A 19,587-nucleotide genomic window follows, 5' to 3' on the forward strand; every position below is an offset into this window, starting at 1 on the left:
ACATGAGTCGGCAGTGTGACGAAGCCATCAGAAAAGCCAATGGCACTTTACCATGCATCAGCAGATGCATGACGAATAGATCCAAAGAGGTGATACTTCCCCTCTATCGGGCGCTGGTCAGACCGCAGTTGGAGTACTGCATGCAATTCTGGGCACCGCACTTCAAGAGGGATGCGGATAACCTGGAGAGGGTCCAGAGAAGGGCTACTCATATGGTTAAGGGCTTGCAAGCCAAGCCCTACGAGGAGAGAGTAAAGAACCTGGACCTTTTCAGCCTCTGCAAGAGAAGGTTGAGAGGCGACCTTGTGGCTGCCTATAAGTTCATCACGGGGGCAGAGAAGGGAATTGGTGAGGTTTTATTCACCGAGGCGCCCCTGGGAGTTACAAGAAATAATGGCCACAAGCTAGCAGAGAGCAGATTTAGACTGGACATTAGGAAGAGCTTCTTCACAGTTAGTGGCCAAGGTCTGGAACGGGCTCCCAAGGGAGGTGGTGCTCTCCCCTACCCTGGGGGTCTTCAAGAGGAGGTTGGATATGCATCTAGCTGGGGTCATCTAGACCTAGCACTGCCTATGCAGGGGGTCGGACTCGATCTATTGAGGTCCCTTCCAACCCTAACATCTATGAATCTATGAATAAGGATGTGGACAGTTTGGGAGGAGTGCAGTGTAGAGCAGCCAAAATGACCAGGGGCCTGGAAGACACGATATACGAGGAAAGACTGAAAGAGTTAATTTTATCTGGAGAAGAGAAGATGGAGGGGGAAATCAATAACACTTCAAATACTTTTTGAATACAATAACACTTCAAATACCTTAAGAGTGATACAGAGAGGATGGGGATAGAGTTTTTCTCTGTGGCTGTAGGGGAAGGGACTAGAAACAGTGGGCTCAAATTGCAGCAGGTGAAATTTAGGCTGGAGATTAAGAGGAACTTTCTGACTATGGGAGAGGTCAGACATTTGAACAGGCTACCTAGAGAAGCAGTGGAGTCTCCATCCTTAGAAGCTTTCAAAAGCAGGTTACACAGACACTTAGCTAGGATGGGTTAGTCAAAGATGCCCCTGCCTTCATTGAGGAGCTAGACTAGATGACTTTGTAAGGTCCCTTCCAGCCCTACTTTCCTACAATTCTATGGTCCTGTAATTTAAATAATTGTATTATTATACAGGGATTATTTTAGTGGAAGGCCACGAACTACATGAGGAAGATCTTCGTCTCATGTACACCTTTGATCAAGTCACAGGATGCTCTGCCCAGTATGAGGCACATTCTGATGCTCAGGTATTAATAGAAGTAATTATTTTTTTATCCTTTGGTTTATTCAGAAGTTATCCCAATGAAGAAATGTTTTAACAATTTAAGTAATGAAGACTTGTAGCACAGTAAGTGATTCCACTAGACTTTCCCTTTTAGACTTTCACATAAGTTAGTGCATAACTGAAAATGAGATCTTTAATCTCAGTTCATTTTTCTGGGCATTTGTCCATGTTACTAGAATTGCCACTAAAAATCCAATATAATGGGTAATTTGGCCTCCTCCATAAGAATTGCGTATGATGCAGTAGTTTGTCTAAGAGGAGTGAAGGCTGATTTTGGTAATTAAGGAAGATGACTTTGAAAAACATACAGGGAGTTAATCTTTCAAATAGGATTAAATCTCTCACCTCCCCATAACCAGAATTAACTGAATAGCTTTGTTTTTAATGCATTTACTTTAGCATATTTTATTAATGAATCTGATACCTTATTTTAGATTTTAGTTCTCTTAGATGTCACCCCAGATCAGTCAATGGTTGATGAAGGAGTTGCCCGTGAAGTGATAAATCGCATCCAAAAACTTCGCAAGAAGGTAAGTAAGGAAACATGATCTTCCTAAAATATGTCCTTAGGCAGTATACAGAGGGAACTGAAATGGCCAAACTGAAATGCATCCTCATGTAATTCAATCTTATGTGGAGGGCTTGCAACCTGCTGATCAGACATAAATAAAAACAATCCAGGTTGAGAGAACTTCTGATTTCTTATCTCTCAGCAACTGGGAATACAACCATTACTTATGTCTAGGGATGTACAACATAACATATCAGCAACAGGAATAAAGGGATGACAACTGAAAAAGCATATTTTAGGAATGACATAAAGAGAATTTTATTTTCTTGCTCATGTTCTTTTCTAGTTTTATTGCATTTCAGCATTGGTAATGTTATTATCTTTAATATGTTTAATGCTGTTTCTGTACACCTTTAGTTTACTGCCATAATCTAGGGCCATAAATTCTTACCATTGGGTTACTAAACCTTTTTTCTTGTTCTCTAGGTTCATTAACATAAAGCATATGTAAATTTCAGTGCATGGTCACGACAGCTGCAGATTGACCCAAAACTATAAGTTAAATTTGTCAAAGTTTTGGTCTGAGATTAGTGTTTGATCCCCTTTGGATTGTTTTGCATACTGAAGACGTGAATTTTTATAAAGTTAATTAGTTTGATTCAGCAAAATACGATAGTGCTTGGTAAAACACAGCTTTTGTAAAAAAACAAAAAACAAACAAGAAAAAAAACCCCAATACCCCTGTTTTCATTTTTAGGAAAACTTTAAATTCAATGCTAATAAATATATGGTTAATACTTTAAAATATTTTTTAATGTTTTAACAAGCATCTCTTAGAAGCAATTTGTACAGATTATTTTCTTGTCACCTAATTAAATTTTTGGTTTCTTAGCGCAATCTGGTTCCTACGGATGAGATTATAGTGTATTACAGATCAACTCCAGAAGGTGACTACTTGGAATCGGTTATTAAAGAACACACAGATTTCATTTTTGCAACAATAAAGGCTACTCTGAAGCCATACCCAGTGCCTACCTCAAAAGAAGTGCTCATACAGGAGAGAACTCAAGTAAGAAAGAAGAATCCTTCTGAACATGATGTCCTCTGTATTGATTGGTTTTAACTGAGTGATGTATTGGATTATAGGTGATACTTTATGTTCTTGGTAGTAAATATTCATTTTATCAGGTAGCTGAATCTGTCTCAATTCTCCGTTGCTATAATTAACATGTCTGAGACAAAAGTCAGGTACCTCTTTGTCTAGTATCTTTGAAAATTAGGCTACTTATTTAAGTGTAAAAATATTTATGTAGGAGCCGTTTCAGGCAGCCTCTTACAAAAGTTTTGATTATAACTTCTTGGACTACTTACTCTCACTAATAGTTATCTTGGATCGGACATCACACAAATCTCAGAGGCTTTATATTAGGCTAATTTGTTAATTTAATGTCAAATCTGTCTTCTCTTAAGCGGCTGTATTTTGCATTTCATGTGAGGTAAAGATGAAGTAGAGCTAATGGATCACGTTCATATCTAATCATTTGTATCCCTATAACAGGGCTGTCCAATCTCAGCACAGCCAGCGGCCACACTTAGCTCTGGTACCATACACCGTGAGGTTGGACCCCAGGAATGTCCTACCTACTGTTCAGTAGGCATGGCATGCAGCCCTGGCTGCATTTCCCACAGCATGGGCTGGGTCAGGATCCCCCTGCCCCAGAGGCCTTGCCAGTGGTGCATGCGCCCTACCCTCACCCCACATTGTGTGGCAGTGGGAGAGCTGGCTGTAGGGGTCTGTGGGCTACAAGTGGAATAGTCCCTGCTCTCTGAAGAATCATTTAAATCCTGTTTTAACCAGAGTTCCATTTTACATGATCACCTTGAGCAAAAGAATACGATGAATGCAATTTAACAAGGAGAAATGCAAAGTGCTGCACCTAGGGAGGAAAAATGTCCAGCCCACCTACTGCCTAAGAAATTACCTGCTTGGTAGCCTGGAAGCGAAAAGGGATCTCGGAGTCCTAGTGGACTTCAAGATGAACATGAGTCGTCAGTGTGATGAAGTCATCAGCAAAGCTAACTGCACTTTATCATGCATTAGCAGATGCATGACAAACAGAGCCAAGGAGGTGATGCTTCCCCTCTATCGGGCACTGGTCAGACCGCAGTTGGAATGCTGTGTGCAGTTTTGGGCGCCACACCTCAAGAGGGATGTGGATAACCTGGAGAGGGTCCAGAGAAGGGCCATTCGTATGGTTAAGGGCTTGCACTACGAGGAGAGACTAGAGCACCTGGACCTCTTCAGCCTCCTCAAGAGAAGGTTGAGAGGCAACCTTGTGGCTGCCTATAAATTCATCACCTGGGGGTAACAAGAAATAATGGCCATAAGCTAACAGAGAGCAGATTTAGACTGGACATTAGGAGGAACTTCTTCACCGTTAGACTGGCCAAAATCTGGCACCGGCTCCCAAGGGAGGTGGTGCTCTCCCCTACCCTGAGGGTCTTCAAGAGGAGGTTAGATGGGCATCTGGCTTGGGTCATGCCTATGCAGGGCGTCAGACTCAATCTATTAAGATCCCTTCCAACCCTAACATTTATGAATTTTAGCTAGTTGGCCTACTCTTTCTCAGCTTTTTTTGGATTGCATATGGTCACCTCTGTATCTTTACCCCCCTATTCTGTTCAGACTTAATAGTTTCATAAACATTCTTTCCATTTTATTCAAAAATCTGTAATCTTTGACCCAAGTGTCGTACAGGATTTCAAGACTAAATAGATAGAATCTGTATATTATATTTTGCAGAATGCCATATATCCTGGCCGTGTTTGAAAAGGAAGTGGGAGAGATTTCTGTTCATCTTTATTCCCTCTGTACCAGTATAGAGTTAAATTTCTGAGACACATTTCATGACAAGGCATTGGGAAATATTTTATGGAAAATTAAAGACTATAGTAAAAACTGGGTATTGGCAAGAAGATTGAGATGTTTCTGTTAGATATTTGCTTGGTTGCAGTGCTGTTTACTGGGCAATTTGACCTTAGAAAGTTGATGTAAAATGTTTGAATTAATATTGGAGAATGTAGGGACTCTGAAAAAATTGAATGTAGTTCAGGTGAATTTGTGATACTGGTGAAAATAGAAGGAATGAGGACATTTTAAAAGGAATGATTTTCAAGGCCACCAAATCAGGAAGAGGAGGTGGATGAGCCACACTTCAAGCAGGTGACAAATCTATCCAAAAGCTATAGCAGCGTTCCCCAACTGGTGTGCTGCTGGAGCCAGCCCCTCCCGCCGCCCCCCCCTGCTGCTGCTGTGGACACGGACAGACTGGGAGCATGGCTCCAGCTAGGCAGGGGGTGTGCCTTCAGCCCAAAATACCATCCAGCTGGCAGTGCGCCACCCGTCCCTGTCAGCATCCAGCTGGCCGTGCGCCTCACTCCTCCCTGGTCAGTGCACCCCCCTAACCCTGCCTGTTCCGTGTCCGGTATGCCACAGTGCTTTTTTATTTAGGTAAGTGTGCCATAGGGGGAAAAAGGTTGGGAAACACTGAGCTATGGGATGGTACTGATGGCATACTATAGTTTTTCAAACGTGCTGGAAGAACAGTGCAGCCAAATATGAAATGTCAGGCTGGTTTCAACTTGTGTGGAGGACAATATTCTGTTCCATGAAGTGGCGGATACAACTAGGGGATCATTAATCTTAGATGTTGTCCTGACCAACAGGGAAGGAAGAACTGGTGGAAGATGTGAAAGTGATGGAATTTGGGAGGAAGCAATCACAATATGATAGGATTTAAGATCCTGAGATGGGGATAGCAAGAGGTCAGAAAAATTAGGATGCTAGGTTTCAAAAAGATTTAATCCAGCTCAAGGAGTTAATGGGCATGGTGTCATGGGAGGATAGACTGAAGGTTAAAGGATGGCTGGCAGCTTCTAAAGGGCACAAAATTGGAAGCCCAACAAAAAACTGTCCTGACACAATGGAAGCATAAGAATGGCAAGAGACCAATTTGGTTGCACAAAGAGCTTCTAAAATGCCTCAAATGCAAAAGGATAGTGTACAGGCATGGAAGGATGGGCAGGTTGTCAAGGAAGCATACCAGGAAATAACAAGAACCTGCCGGGACAAAATCAAGAAGGCAAAGATAAAGAATGAGTTAAACCTGGCAAAGGAGTTTAAGGACAACAAGAAGTTCTATAAATGTGTTGGCTTGAAAAGAAGGACAAAGGAAGCTGTAGGCCCTCTGTTAATAAGCCGGGGGGGGGGACACCTAACTGAAGATGCAAAGAATGTAGATCTACTTAACAGCTGCTTTGCCTCAGTCTTTACTGAAAAATTAAGATGCAGCCAGACACCTAATAAGGATTATCTGGATAAGGAAGGGGGCAAGATGAGGGAGGAGATAACGAAAGAGATGGTCAGAGAGGTTGTGTTAGCTCCAAATGAATTCAAATCAGCAGGGCTGGATCAACTTAATTCCAGGGTACTAAAGGAACTGACAGAGGAGATCTTAGCGCCCTTGGCAATGATCATCATAAAGTCATGGGAGATGGACCAGGTACTAGAGGACTGGAAAAGGGTCAACATAGTGCCCCTCTTTAAAAAAGGCAAAAGGAAGGACCTGGAGAACAACAGACCAGTAAGCCTTACCTCAATGCCTGGGAAATTACAGTAGCATATCCTAAGGAAGTCCATTTGCAGGTATTTGGAGAAGGAAAGGCCAATTACAAGGAGCCAGCCTAGATTTATGAAAAACAGCTTGTGTCATACTTTTTTGTCGTCTTTGACAAAGTAATTACTGATGGGAGTGCTGTGGTTAACATATCTGGACTTCAGCGAGGCTTTTGACAAGGGCCTGCATGATTTTCTCATGAATAAGTTAGAGAAATGTGGTCAAGATAAAACTATGATAACTGTTATCTATGGACCACATACAGAAGACCTCTTAAGAGCTTGGAAAAGTACCACCAACGGTGCCTTTACAAGATCCTTCGGATTAGCTGGGAGGATAGATGCTCAAACATCAGCGTCTTGGCCAAAGCAAATTCCAACATAATTGAGGCCATGATCATCCAAAACCAGCTTCGCTGGACAGGTCGTGTTGTTCGCATGTCTGGCTCCTGTCTTCCAAAGAGAATCTTTCATCGCATCTGAAAAAGGTCAGTGAAGTAGTGGAGGGCAAAGAAAGTGCTTCAAAGACACCCTGAAGGCAAACATGAAGAGTTGTAACATCAATACTTGGGAGACCCTTGCTCAGGACTAACCAAAATGGAGGAAGGCTCTTAGGGAGGGACCTCAACACTTTGAAACAGCTTGTCGACAGGCAGAAGAGGAAAAGGAATAGGCGAAAAGAACTTCAGAAGATCCAGTGCAGCAGCACAGTGCCCATCCTTCCTGGAAATGCCTGTCCTCACTGAGACAAGACATGTGGATCTAGAATTGGGCTATGGAGCCACCTGCAGACTCACTTAAGATCCTTGCAAGATGATCTTACTCGTTCGCGAGTGATTGCCCATCAATCAATATAAGGTAGATAGATAATTGGCACAATAGCTGCAAGTAGGAGGTTATTATCAATAGGTTCATGTCAGAATGGCAGGAGGTTTCAAGTGGGGCCCCACAGGTTTGTTCTGGGCCCAGCATACTATTCAATGTGTTTATTAATGGTTTAGATGGTAGCAAGAAAGTTTCTTGAGTAAGTTTGGAAATGAGACAGAACTGGGAAGGATTATGAACATCAGGGCTAAGCATACAGTCAAAACCCCAAGGCTGAATTAATTCAATCTTTGGAGGTTAGTCTAAGCTGCATAGGTTGAACGGATAAGCACATGAACAGACCTTCACTTGATTCTGGAAATGCAGCCACATGCCTGCAGTGGCCCAGACCTGAAGCCGAGGGGTGCTAGAACACACCTTCCTGCTCAGCTGGAGCAGACAGCTTGGACCAGGGCTAGCCAGCTCACCCTGCAAGTGGGGGCTTGTGGAGGAGGTGCAAGGCATCCTGGGATGCTGGGTTAACTTGAATCTGGAGGGTAACTGGGACAGAAGTTCAATAAACCAATTTAACCTAAATCACTACATCTGTCCAGGTTTATCTTAAACTGGTTTTGGCCATTTTGGAAGCAGTTTATGTTCACTGAACTTCTGTTGTTACAGATTTGAACTGGTTTCCGATCACTTATACTAGTTTATGGTTAATTTCTGTCCATAGCCAAAGGGTGTGAATGCAATTCAGAAAGATCTCAACCAATTGTAAAGTTGGGTTAGAGCTAACAGGATGAAGTTCAGTGCAGATGAATGCAAGATGCTTTACCTCATGAGGAATAATCAAAAGGAAATATAAAATGGGTGACATCTGGCTGGATGGTAGCACTATGAAAAAGGACTTGGGAGTATTGGTAAATCACAGACTCAATATGAGTCTGCAGTTTGCAGCTCCACAAAAGGCAAATATGGTTTTGGGATGCATGAATAGAAGCAATAGGTGCAGGACATGAGAGATGATAGTGCCTCTCTACTCAGTGTTGGTTAGGTCTCATCTGGAATAGTGCGTGCAGTTCTGGGCTTCACATTTTAAAAAGAACATGCAGATTTTAAAGAGGGTCCAGAGGCGGGCAACAAAGATGATAAAGGGCTTGCAAAGCAAGTCGTACGAGAGGCTGAAGGAGCTAGGCATATTCAGGTTGCAGAAAAAGCTATTAAGAGGGGAGTCTTCAAATACTTGAAAGGGCTGCCATAAAAAAGAGGGAAAGTACCTTTTCTTTCTTTTTGCATAGAGAAGGATGTGGCCCAATGGCTTGGAGTTGCAGCAAAGTAAGTTTAGATTGGATATCTGGAAAAAGTTCTTCACTGTTAGAATAGTGTAGCAGTGGAATAGACTGCCTAGGTAAGTTGTGGACTCTCCATCATTGGAGATGTTAAAGAAGAGGTTGGACAGTCACTGGTCAGGGGTGATCTACGTGTTGCTATGCCTGTGTTTTAATGTGGGTATTTGCCATGCTTTGGGTTTTGCTGGTGGGCCTGCCCACCTCCCCTGTTTTCTGCTTCATGTGTCAAGGTGTGTTTAAGCCTTCCTCGGAGACTTAAGGTGTTGGCTACAGCCAAGGCTGGGGACTTTGACTAGGGTGTGCCTACTGGGACCAAATCTGGAGGTTCCTGGCAACAGGGTCTTACTCCTCCTCTCAGAGTTAGACTATATAGCCCTATTTGAGGTCAGGAAGGAATTTTACCACAGATTAATGTGAAGTGTGGGGGTTTTTGCCTTCCCCTGTAGTGGGAGGCATGGCCCTCTACCGCTTGTTATATTGACACCATTTAATAGAAGCAGGACATTGCCTGCTGTGGTTCCCCTGATTTACCCGTGGCAGGCTAGGATGTTAGGTCTGTGTCGTGTCAGGGTTGACAGTATTCTTACGTAGACCTTACATTATGGTTTGTACAGGATGGTTTGGATAGAGATCATCCTGCCTCGGGATGAACTAGATGACCTCTGGAGGTCCCTTCCAGCCGTACTTCTCTATGATTCTTGACTGCAGAGTTGGACTTCTTAGCACAGATGTTACTCTTTATATCTGCAGTGGTCAGGAGACTACCCACATTTTGCTGTAACGGTTTTGTCATATTTAGAGTGGCCAGTAAAAATAACTGAAATAAAATGGAAAGAACACCCATTGGAAATATTTTTCAGTGAATAAATATAGTCCTATGTTGCTCGATGGAGATGTATACAGCTTTAATTTTGCTTTCACTTTTTATCATTTGTTGTGTTAGCTGCAGGTGTTAAAAACTACATGACTTTTCAGGGCTCTGTTTATAATTTTTGAAGTTAGAATAAGGATTGTGAAGATTTTAAAAATAATAAACGTGGGGTTCTCTCTTTGCCTTTCAGTTTTGAAGCATAAATGTCATATTTTCAAGTTTTTTGTCTGCCACTTTAGAGAGTGGAAACTAGTGAGGTGCAATAGGTAGTGAATGTGGAGATTCTTTTATAATTGATCTGTAGCTCAGATCTGTAACTCAAAGGAAAACATGAGGCAATTCCAGTGATAAAATCAAGAGAGTTGGCAACACTGAAAATGACACAAGCAGTTGTTGCATTTTTATGTAAGTTGAAACGGTAAGAGAAACATCAGCTTTTAGCTGTGTTAAATTATTTTCTACCATGCAACAGGTATAATGAACTGTATCCTATAATTCAGCTGAATATTTCCTAATTAGAGAACTAAATCCAAAGTGAAGGCAGGGTTTGCACTAGGTATAGGTTAATGCCCCTACATTCTCAGTAGTTTACACTTAAACTCCCATTGCGATAATTTTTGTAGGAAAGTAAAATATGAAGCTGAACTCCAATCTGATATCCACTAGCATTTGTGAAGTTTCCTACTCTGAAAGTTAAGAGTACACAGTAGGAAGATGAGGGTGAGAGCCTTTTATAAATTGAGAGAAGCTGTTATCTATGCCTTCAAAAACAAACCTTTGCATTTCTGGCACAGTGTTTAATTCTTCGTCTTTCACAAGGAACTGCTGAGTGTGCATGTGCCTGCTTTTTTGGGGGTGGGGAAGGGAAGTTAGCTCACATAAACTTTAGTTTCACAAATTCACTGTTTCATATTTAGCTTATAGTCTACTGCAACCTCCCAGGTCCTTCTCTGCAGTACTGCAGCATAGCCAGTCATTCCTTGTCTGTATTTGTGCATATAATTGTTCCATTCCAAGTGTAGGACTTTGCCCTTGTCCTTGTTGAATTTCATCTGATTGACTAGAAACCATTTTTCAGGTTGTTCTGGAACTGAGCCCTGTCCTCCAAAGTGTCTCCAAACCCACCCAACTTGGCATCATCCACAAACTTTAATGCACTCAATCCCATTGTCCAAATCATTTAATGAAGGTTTTGAACAATACCAGACCCAGGACAGTCCCCGGTGGAACCCCAGTTCATATCTGCTCCCAACTAGACATTGAGCCATTGACTCATTCAATAGTTCATATAAAGACTTGAAAAATTCACCCAGCACAGATAATGTTGGCTAAATTTCATGGAAAATAAGTTACAAAATATAAAACCTGAGAATGATAAAAATAGTGTGTTACTTGTTACCATCTGGGTTATGTACAGAGGAATACAATAATATGCACATTTTGAAATTTGTGTTATGAGATGTTATAGCATATTTAAGCAGATTGTTTGGTAGGCTATGTTGTTGCTAAGCAGGTTGTTTGGTGGGATATGTATGTATATATCTAAAGAACATTTGCTACTGGATGTACTGAGAGATGAAGTCTATGGCTCTTGGCCTGAGCCACACCCGGAATTTATATTTGGAACATTGAGGGATTTGTGGGGAAAATTAGTTGGTCTTGGGGAGAGAGAAAAGAAAGATGATTGGTATGGGGGGAAAGAGATGGATTGTTTGGAAATGGAAGTAATGTCACAGAAGAAATAACAAGTTTAGTGTTTGCTTCAAAACCCAGAACCTGCACCATAGTAAAGTTGAAGAATTTTACAGAATTTTCAACACGGAAAAGGAACAGCAACCCAAATTTCCCAGTATTCACAGACCCACCTCCAGAGAGAAACTAAGAATTGGAAGGACCTGCATCACGATCAGAAAGCAATAGTGCATACCCAAAAATCATTAAGAGGATGCATACCCAAGAAACACTTTTCTGCTTTTTCAATTCCTTGAACTCAACTCCTCCTCTCTCCCCTTTTCTCTCTTTTAATGGGGCATAGTTTGAGATTTGGGAGATCTGATCGGGTTATTTTTGCTTGTTTCTTTGCTTTACAGTTCTATTAGGCTTGTTCAGTCTTGAGCAGATCACTCACTCATGGTTACACATTATGAAAGCTTGTAGTCTTTGGGACCTTTGGCACGTGTTCATTGAATGGTGCAATGAAATTTGATTCTCAGTCCCAACAATCACACTTCCTACTGTACTACACATGGACGTGTGATTACAGGATACAGGACGTGTGATTTTTTTTTTGGGATAAGGAATCAGATCCCAATCATGTTGTTACTGCTTGCCAGTGCTGGGGGAGCTTAGGATCATGATACCAGGCTCCTCCTACACTGACAAGCTGAAAGCCAGGTCCTAGGGCTGGGATTGAAAATCAACTGATTTGGCAGTGTCAGCCCCAGGACCACACCAAAACTAATTCGATTCCAGTGTAGTTCCAGGCTGACAGTCAACTGATTGTCAGTCTCAGCACCAGAGATCCACCAAAGTCAGTTTGAGATTTTGGTGGCATGCCAGGGGACCCAAAATCAGCTGATTTTTTTGTCAGTCTCAACCCCAAGACCTCATGGGAGCTAGTTCGAGACTCCAGTATCATCCCAGGGCCAGGACTGGCAATCAGTGGATTGTGGGTCTCTACTCCAGGACTGCACCAGAAACAGTCCCAGAACCTTATGCACCAGGATATCAGAAAACCTTATGTGCAGTCCAGCTGTATACATGGTTTTTATGGTCCTGACACCCTGGGATCCAGGAGAAGTTCCTGATCCCAGGGTTCCCTTGCACTAGGGATGTCCAATAGCTAACTGTGTGTGCAGCTGGGCTGCCTACATGGTTTGTAAAGGTTCCCGGTGCACAGGGACCCTGGGATCAGGGAACCTCTCCCTAATCCCAGGGGTCCCCATGGCCCTGATGTCATACCACCTGGCACTCTAGCCTAGCTGATTAGACCCCTTTGAATCAGCACCCTGAAAACAAACATGGGTGCTATCAGCCAATGCCCCTGTGCAACTAGTATCAAGCTACATGGTGGCGAACCCTGCTATAGATTCAATTTAAGGTGCCATGGAAACCAGCCACAAAAATATCATTCATATTGTGTGGAGTATTTTTGTGATTGGTTTCCCATTTTGTTGCATCATTAATTACCTGAAGGTGTGACCAGGTTACTATTTTAAGACATGATTAACAGGTTAACAATATTTGGGAGCCAGACCTAAATGGGATTTGTGGCATTCAGCATTTCTGAAAATTAGGTCTTTTACCCTTCTGTGTTTCAGGTTTCCTTGCATGTAAAATAGTGTTTGAATAGGCAGGTCTTTTTATAGTAAATTTATTCAGATTCATAGAATGTTTTGAGATTCTCTGATGGGAAGACATTAAGAATATAATCAAGGAGTAAAGTGTACAATGTAATTACTGTTTAATTAATGATCCATAACATCTAAATGAAATTATTTTAGGAGAAATGTTTGTTTTGTTTTACATCTTTTATAAAGCAAAACTTAAGTAATGTTCTTGTTTCTATAGCTGAAGGGATCGGAACTAGAAATTACACTTGTCAGAGGAGGTTTGTGTCGTCATGTGGGTCCAGCATGTGCATATGTTAATCTCAACATTTGCATTAATGGTACAGAGCAAGGTAGGAATGAATGTTGCTTTAATTATATATTATTTAATGTTTCAGTTTTGTCCCTGAATAAAACATTTTAAGAAATAGATTGATGGATATAAAGAGTATAGAGGTTATGTTTATAAGTGGTGCTGTTTCTCTTTGCATAATAGTTCTAAATGAAGGTATTATTTATTTAATAGTATGAAATGGATAGTTAAAGAAACAGACGGGGAAAGAAAATATTGTCCTCTATCTTTAGTATCTTAATTTGTTCATGTAATGCAAAAGTGCACACTGTGCTTTACTGAAGAGGCAGTGACCTAGCTAGAAGAATTTGCAGTGTAAGTATCCAACCTGAAAAATACTTTATCACAGGGTAGTGCATATGACTTTGACTAGCCAAAAAAACTGGTCAGAAATGAGCAGTTTGCTTGATAAATGAACTGTATGGTTGGGTTCTAAATTGAAACAAACCACGAGATGGTACAAATCAAGGGTGTGTGTCAGTTTTTTTTTTCCCTTTGCCACCACCAACTATCAAATAATGTATGTAGTAATCAGTTTTAAAAATAAATAAATTAAATGTCTTGTCAAATACTTGTCACTATAGAGTTCACAGCAGTTGCATGCATCTTGTGCATGTAAGATCAAATTCTTTTGATTAGCAGTGTCCATTAGGGCCATACATGTGCCTTGGTGCCTCATTTGTACATAAAAGCCTAAAAGGGAAGGTGTAGGTTGTAGCCGTGTTGGTCTAAGGACTCAACAATACCATCAAATCATTTCCATCAAGACTACAAGAAAAACTACAGACCTTGATCCCCCCACTACCTAACATGGGGACTTTTTACATGCTCCCTAAAATCCACAAACAAGGGAACCCTGGCAGATCTATCATATCCAACCATGGGACCCTAACTGAGGAAATATCAGGTTTCGTTGAATCAATCCTAAAACCACTCGTCACCCACAGAACAAGTTTTGTACAAGACACTACAGACTTTCTACGGAAACTTAAAAACATAGACCGCCTTCCCAGCAACACACTCCTAGCCACCATGGATGTTACCAGCCTATATACCAACATCCCACACCAAGATGGCATCCAAGCCTGCCTTACATATATCTACAGGAACAAGATTACAACTCAGAATACAGACCCAGAGATATTACTGACCTTATACGCTTCATCCTCACACACAACAATTTCACTCTTACTAATCAACACTTCCTCCAGATGATGGGAACAGCTATGGGCACCAAAATTGCCCCACAGTATGCCAACCTTTTTATGAGCCACCTGGAAGAAGAGTTCCTCAAGAACTGCACCATCAAACCCTTGCTATACTTAAGATATTTCGATGACATCTTCATCATTTGGACTGAAAACCTACAATCTCTGATTGAGTTCCATCAGAAATTCAACAATCACCATCCCTCCATCCAACTTTCTCTAGAATACTCCAGCACCAGCATCTCCTTTTTAGACACAATGATCAGTATCCAGAATGATAAAATACAGACCACCACCTCATCAATCTTAAAAAGGCTTAGACCCAACAAGGACACTCCTCCAGAGAGAGAGATCGCACATTTGAAACAGCCACCCGGATACCACGTGAAGAACTGTTGCAGTACAGAAGTAAACCCCCCACAAACTTCACACCGCTGGTTATGACTTATCACCCCTCCCTTGAACTTTTATGGAAAATCCTCAAACAATTGCAACCCATACTAGAAAGAGACCCTATTCTTAAAAAGATCTTCCCAGAGCCACCCATCCTAGCCTTCAAACAAGCACCGAACCTCACTAACCTCATCACCAGAAGCAAACTTCCTCAAGCCCAGAAGACACCTAAAGGATCCAGACCATGCCATGACAAGAAATGCAAAACCTGCCAACACATCTCCACCACCCCCACTATTACTACACCCCACAACAGAGCCATCAGCATTCCCAGATCTTACAGCGGCACCTCCAGAAATGTAATATATCTCATCCAATGCACCAAATGCCCTGATGGAAAATACGTAGGAGAGACCAAACAACAACTGCACACCGGAAATCTATCAAAGACAGGAATACACATGGGGGCACATTTCTTACAAGAAAACCACTCTCTCTCCAACCTGTCCTGATCCTCAAAGGAAACTTACACAACACTTCCCAGAGACGAGCCTATGAACTCCATTTCATCAACCTCCTGGATACTAAAAATCATGGACTAAATATAGACATTGGATTTATGACACATTATAACCTGCCTGACTCCCCAGGTATCTCTCCACTATTCATCCCCCTTCTCTCTCTTCCCCCCCGTCCCCACCTGTCTCTCACCCATTGACTCCTCAATCTACATTTTCACTGACTACCTGTCTTGTATGCATACCAGCCCAGCCGCTGACTACTTTACTTTTCATTCCATCCAGGAAGAGCACACACCAACTGCTGAAACGTCCTTAGCCTGAGGAAGAGTTTTTGAACCCGAAAGCTTGCTTAATAATTATTTTCCAACTATTTGGGTTGGTCTAATAAAAGAGATCAGATTCACCCAAGAAACCTTGTCTGCCTAAAAGGGAAGGTGGCTGTTACTCTACTTCAGTCTTATCACTTGCATCAGCCAGATGGAAGTATACAGAGTAACTCATTTTGCTTAGGTAAACCTTAGGCTCTAGCTTTAGTTGCTAGATCCAGGTGCCTTTGGGTTGTACAGACAAAGGGGGCATATGCACAATCCCTAACCAATTTAGCTTTTCAGAAGAATGCAATCTTGCATGCATATGTACATATGGTAAAATCCACAATGACTGCAACATCTTAAAGAAACAAAGTAAATTTAAAGTAACTAACCATTTCTTTTTAAACTCCTTAATTAATAATACACTGTCAGAAATAAACTCAGAAGTGCACCGATTTATTGAGTTGAAAACTGTTAATTCAGGTACCAGTAATGATTTGGTTAGCATCCAGGTTATTCTGTAAAATACTGATATTCAGTTAATTTGTATTTTCCCAAACCGTTTAATCTCTGTTCCTCTTGAGAGAGGTCTATTTCTAGTTTATATTTAGTAATACAAATGAGCTTGAAAACAGCCGAGACTTTTCTTTTCCTTTTGCTTAGTAGAATGAGGAGCTTCTACCATCTGTTTGAAAACGCTAAGCCATCATTTATTTCTGAAATTAAACTTAGCTCTTTTTTCACAGAACCTTCCCAACTAAATATTAACTAATGCATAATTTTTCTTTTGGAAATGGAAGATTTTTAATGTGTGAATTCTCATTCATCTCAGCCATGTTAATTCTAAAATGTATCATTTAGATTATCAGCATATAACTGCTGAATATTTAGGAAAGACATTCAGCTCATGTAATGTTCATTGCTGGTACTAGTACTGGACCGTAAACTCATGTTCTATTCATTGTTGGTGATAGTGTTGGGTTGTTAGCAGGTGGCATTTCAAACTTATTAATACAGTCACATGGTAGCTACACACCTGGGTTTTCATTTCCTTTTAACTTTAAGCAGCAAACTTCAGTCTAAGCTTTCTGAATTTGGCTGTCTACTCCCTGCAAGACTTCTGTCTTGGCCTCCGTTTACTTCTACCTTCAAGCAGCACCTCAGCTCTTGCTCATTGCCCCTTTAATGCTCCTTGTCTGGGTTTTATCAGTTCTGCTTGACTGACACAGAGTTAGTGTGCCAGAATGAGCTGACAAAGTGAGTAAACTGAATAGTTTTACCTCTCTTAATTGGATTTTTATAAACTTACATCCTAGTGTCAGAAAATTGAGGAGGTGACATAATTAGGAAGTTTAACCCTTCTTTCTGCCCATGCCCAAATCTCAAATTATCAACAGATTTGTTTTTGAGAGGAATGGACATTAAGGCTAGGTAAAAAGCCCAAGCCTGAATCGATTCAATCTTTGCAGGTTAGTCTAACCTGAGTAGATTGAACTAGCAAGCAAGTGAGTAGATGTTCACTTTCGACTCTGGAAATGCAGGTAGATGTCTGCAGTGGCTCAGGTTAGAACCCGGGAAGCCCTACAGTGAGCCCTCGGCTGGAGGGAAACTAAGCTGAGGGAAAGCGTGGGCAGGCCTGAGAGTGATTGCGGAGGGGTTCAACCCCAGCCCTGGCCTCTAGGGGCACGAACATGGTGCCCTGGGCTGAGTCCCTACAAGGGGGGCCAATCGACCACGGCGAGGGGATGTGACCTGGCTGCAGGGCAGGGGGATGGAGCCAGGGCTAGTTATGGAGCCTGACTCACCACTGCCTCCCACTGTGGCAGCTCGGCTTGGACTAAGGTGGTCCCAGGGGGCAGAGGGCAGCACCCGCCACCTCCAGCACCATGTGGGAGCTGCAGTTTGCATGTGGGCTGCAGCTTCAGTATGGCTCCCCACCCCCTCCACCTCTAGCACCATGTGGGGGCTGCAGTTTACAGGTGGGCTGCAGCTTCAGTGTGGCTCCCTACCCATTCCCTCTCCCAATGAAGGGAACCATCATGGCGGGGGGAGGTGAAGTACCTGTCACCCGCCTCCTGCTTGCGGCAGTGCTTAGAATGGGCAGTAGTGGAGGGAGGCAATAGAACAGCCCAGCCCCACAGCACAGGAGCACAGCTCGGTCCAGCCTGACCCCATGGTCCAGGGGCGCAGGCAGCGACTGGCTCACAGCAGCCTGCTCAGAGCACGTGGTGCCACTGCAAGCAGGTGGTGGGTGACAGGTGTCTTGCTTCCACCCGCCATGATAGTTCCCTCTGCCACCACTGGGAGAAGGAGGGGCAGACTGCTGTGGGCCAGTCACTGCCTATGTCCCTGAGCCATTGGGCTGGACCAGACTGGGCTGCAGCAGTCCATTGCCGCCTCCTGCTGCTGCCCACGGCCCTGGCCTGCAGCATCCCACCTCGAGTGCTCAGTACTGCTGCAAGCTGGCAGCAGGCAACATGTGCCTCACCTCTGCCCAAAGTGATGGTTCGCTCTAGCACCCCACTACTGGGAGAGGGAGGGGGCGGGGTCCCGTGCCACAGCTGCAGCCCATCTGCAAATGGGGCTGGAGGTGGGAAGTGGCGGATGCTGACCCCTGCCCCATGAGGCACCCCAGCCCAGGCTGCACTGCCACAGCGGGGGGCAGGCTGCTGTGGGCCAGTCACTGCCTATGTCCCTGAGCTGTTGGGCTAGGCCAGACTGGGCTGCAGCAGTTCATTGCCTCCCACCCTGAGTGCCCAGTCCTACTGCAAGCTGGCAGTGGGCAACAGGTGCCTCACCTCCACCCACAGTGATGGTTCGCTCCGCCACCATCATTACTGGGAGCAGGAGGGGGCGGGGAGCCGTGCTGCAGCTGCAGCCCACCTGCAAATGGTGCTGGAGGTGGGAAGCAAAAGCAAAAGCCCCCATGGCTCACCAAAAGCATACGGGAACATCTCCTAGCTAAAAGGAAGGCGTACACCCAATGGAAGGGAGGGGCCATCACCAGGGAAGACTATACCTTGGTTGCTCCAGGCTGCAGGGGGATAGTCAGGAAGGCAAAGGCAGAGATGGAACTGGGACTAGCTACCCGGATTAAGGACAACAAGAAGTCCTTTTTTAAATACATAGGGGGCAAAAAGAAGGTACCCGGTAACGTGGGGCCTCTGCAAGACATGCTAGGAAATCTGGTTGTCACACCAGATGACAAGGCTAACCTATTTAACAATTTCTTTGCCTCCATTTTCCTCAACAGGGACCAGATCAGCCCGTCCACCAGGACCCCCTCAAGCCCCGGGGGAGGCGCACCCAGGCCTAGGGTCAGTGAGGATCTAGTCAGGGAACTTCTGGAAGGACTGGACATATTTAAATCAGCTGGTCCTGACGACCTTCACCCCAGAGTGCTGAGGGAATTAGCAGAGGTCATTGCGGGACCCCTGGCACGGCTTTACGAGCACTCATGGTGCTCTGGTGTGGTGCCAGAGGACTGGAAAAGGGCTAATGTGGTTCCCATTTTCAAAAAAGGGAGGAAGGAGGACCCGGGGAACTATAGGCTAGTTAGTCTTACCTCGATCCTGGGTAAGCTTTTTGAGAGAATTATCCTGACGCATGTCCACGAGGGGCCAGCAAGGGAGGTTATTCTTAGGGGCAACCAACATGGGTTCATTAGAGGCAGGTCCTGTCAGACCAACCTGGTGGCCTTCTATGACCAGGTCACCAAATCCTTAGACACAGGGGTAGCAATGGACGTAGTCTTTCTGGACTTCAGGAAGGCCTTCGACTGTCTCTCACCCCATTCTCATTAAAAAAACGGGGACTGTGGCATCGACACCTACACAGTTAAATGGGTTGCTAACTGGCTGGAGGGCCGCACCCAAAGAGTGGTGGTGGATAGGTCATTTTCGACCTGGAGGGATGTGGGCAGTGGGGTCCCCCAGGGCT

General features: G+C 43.5%; 1 protein-coding gene across 2 annotated transcripts in view; it reads left to right on the forward strand.

Moving 5' to 3' along the window:
* Nucleotides 1-19,587, forward strand: part of IARS (isoleucyl-tRNA synthetase) — a 274,838-nt gene that overhangs the window by 217,347 nt on the left and 37,904 nt on the right. For both annotated transcript variants that reach the window (XM_014524559.2, XM_025215174.1), the window contains 4 exons: nt 1,171-1,283; nt 1,756-1,851; nt 2,725-2,901; nt 13,105-13,216. In XM_014524559.2, coding sequence (XP_014380045.1) covers nt 1,171-1,283; nt 1,756-1,851; nt 2,725-2,901; nt 13,105-13,216 — 498 coding nt within the window. The remainder of the gene's footprint in view (nt 1-1,170; nt 1,284-1,755; nt 1,852-2,724; nt 2,902-13,104; nt 13,217-19,587) is intronic.

Source organism: Alligator sinensis, unplaced genomic scaffold, assembly GCF_000455745.1.
Source record: "Alligator sinensis unplaced genomic scaffold, ASM45574v1 scaffold263_1, whole genome shotgun sequence".
NCBI classification, from domain to species: domain Eukaryota; kingdom Metazoa; phylum Chordata; order Crocodylia; family Alligatoridae; genus Alligator; species Alligator sinensis.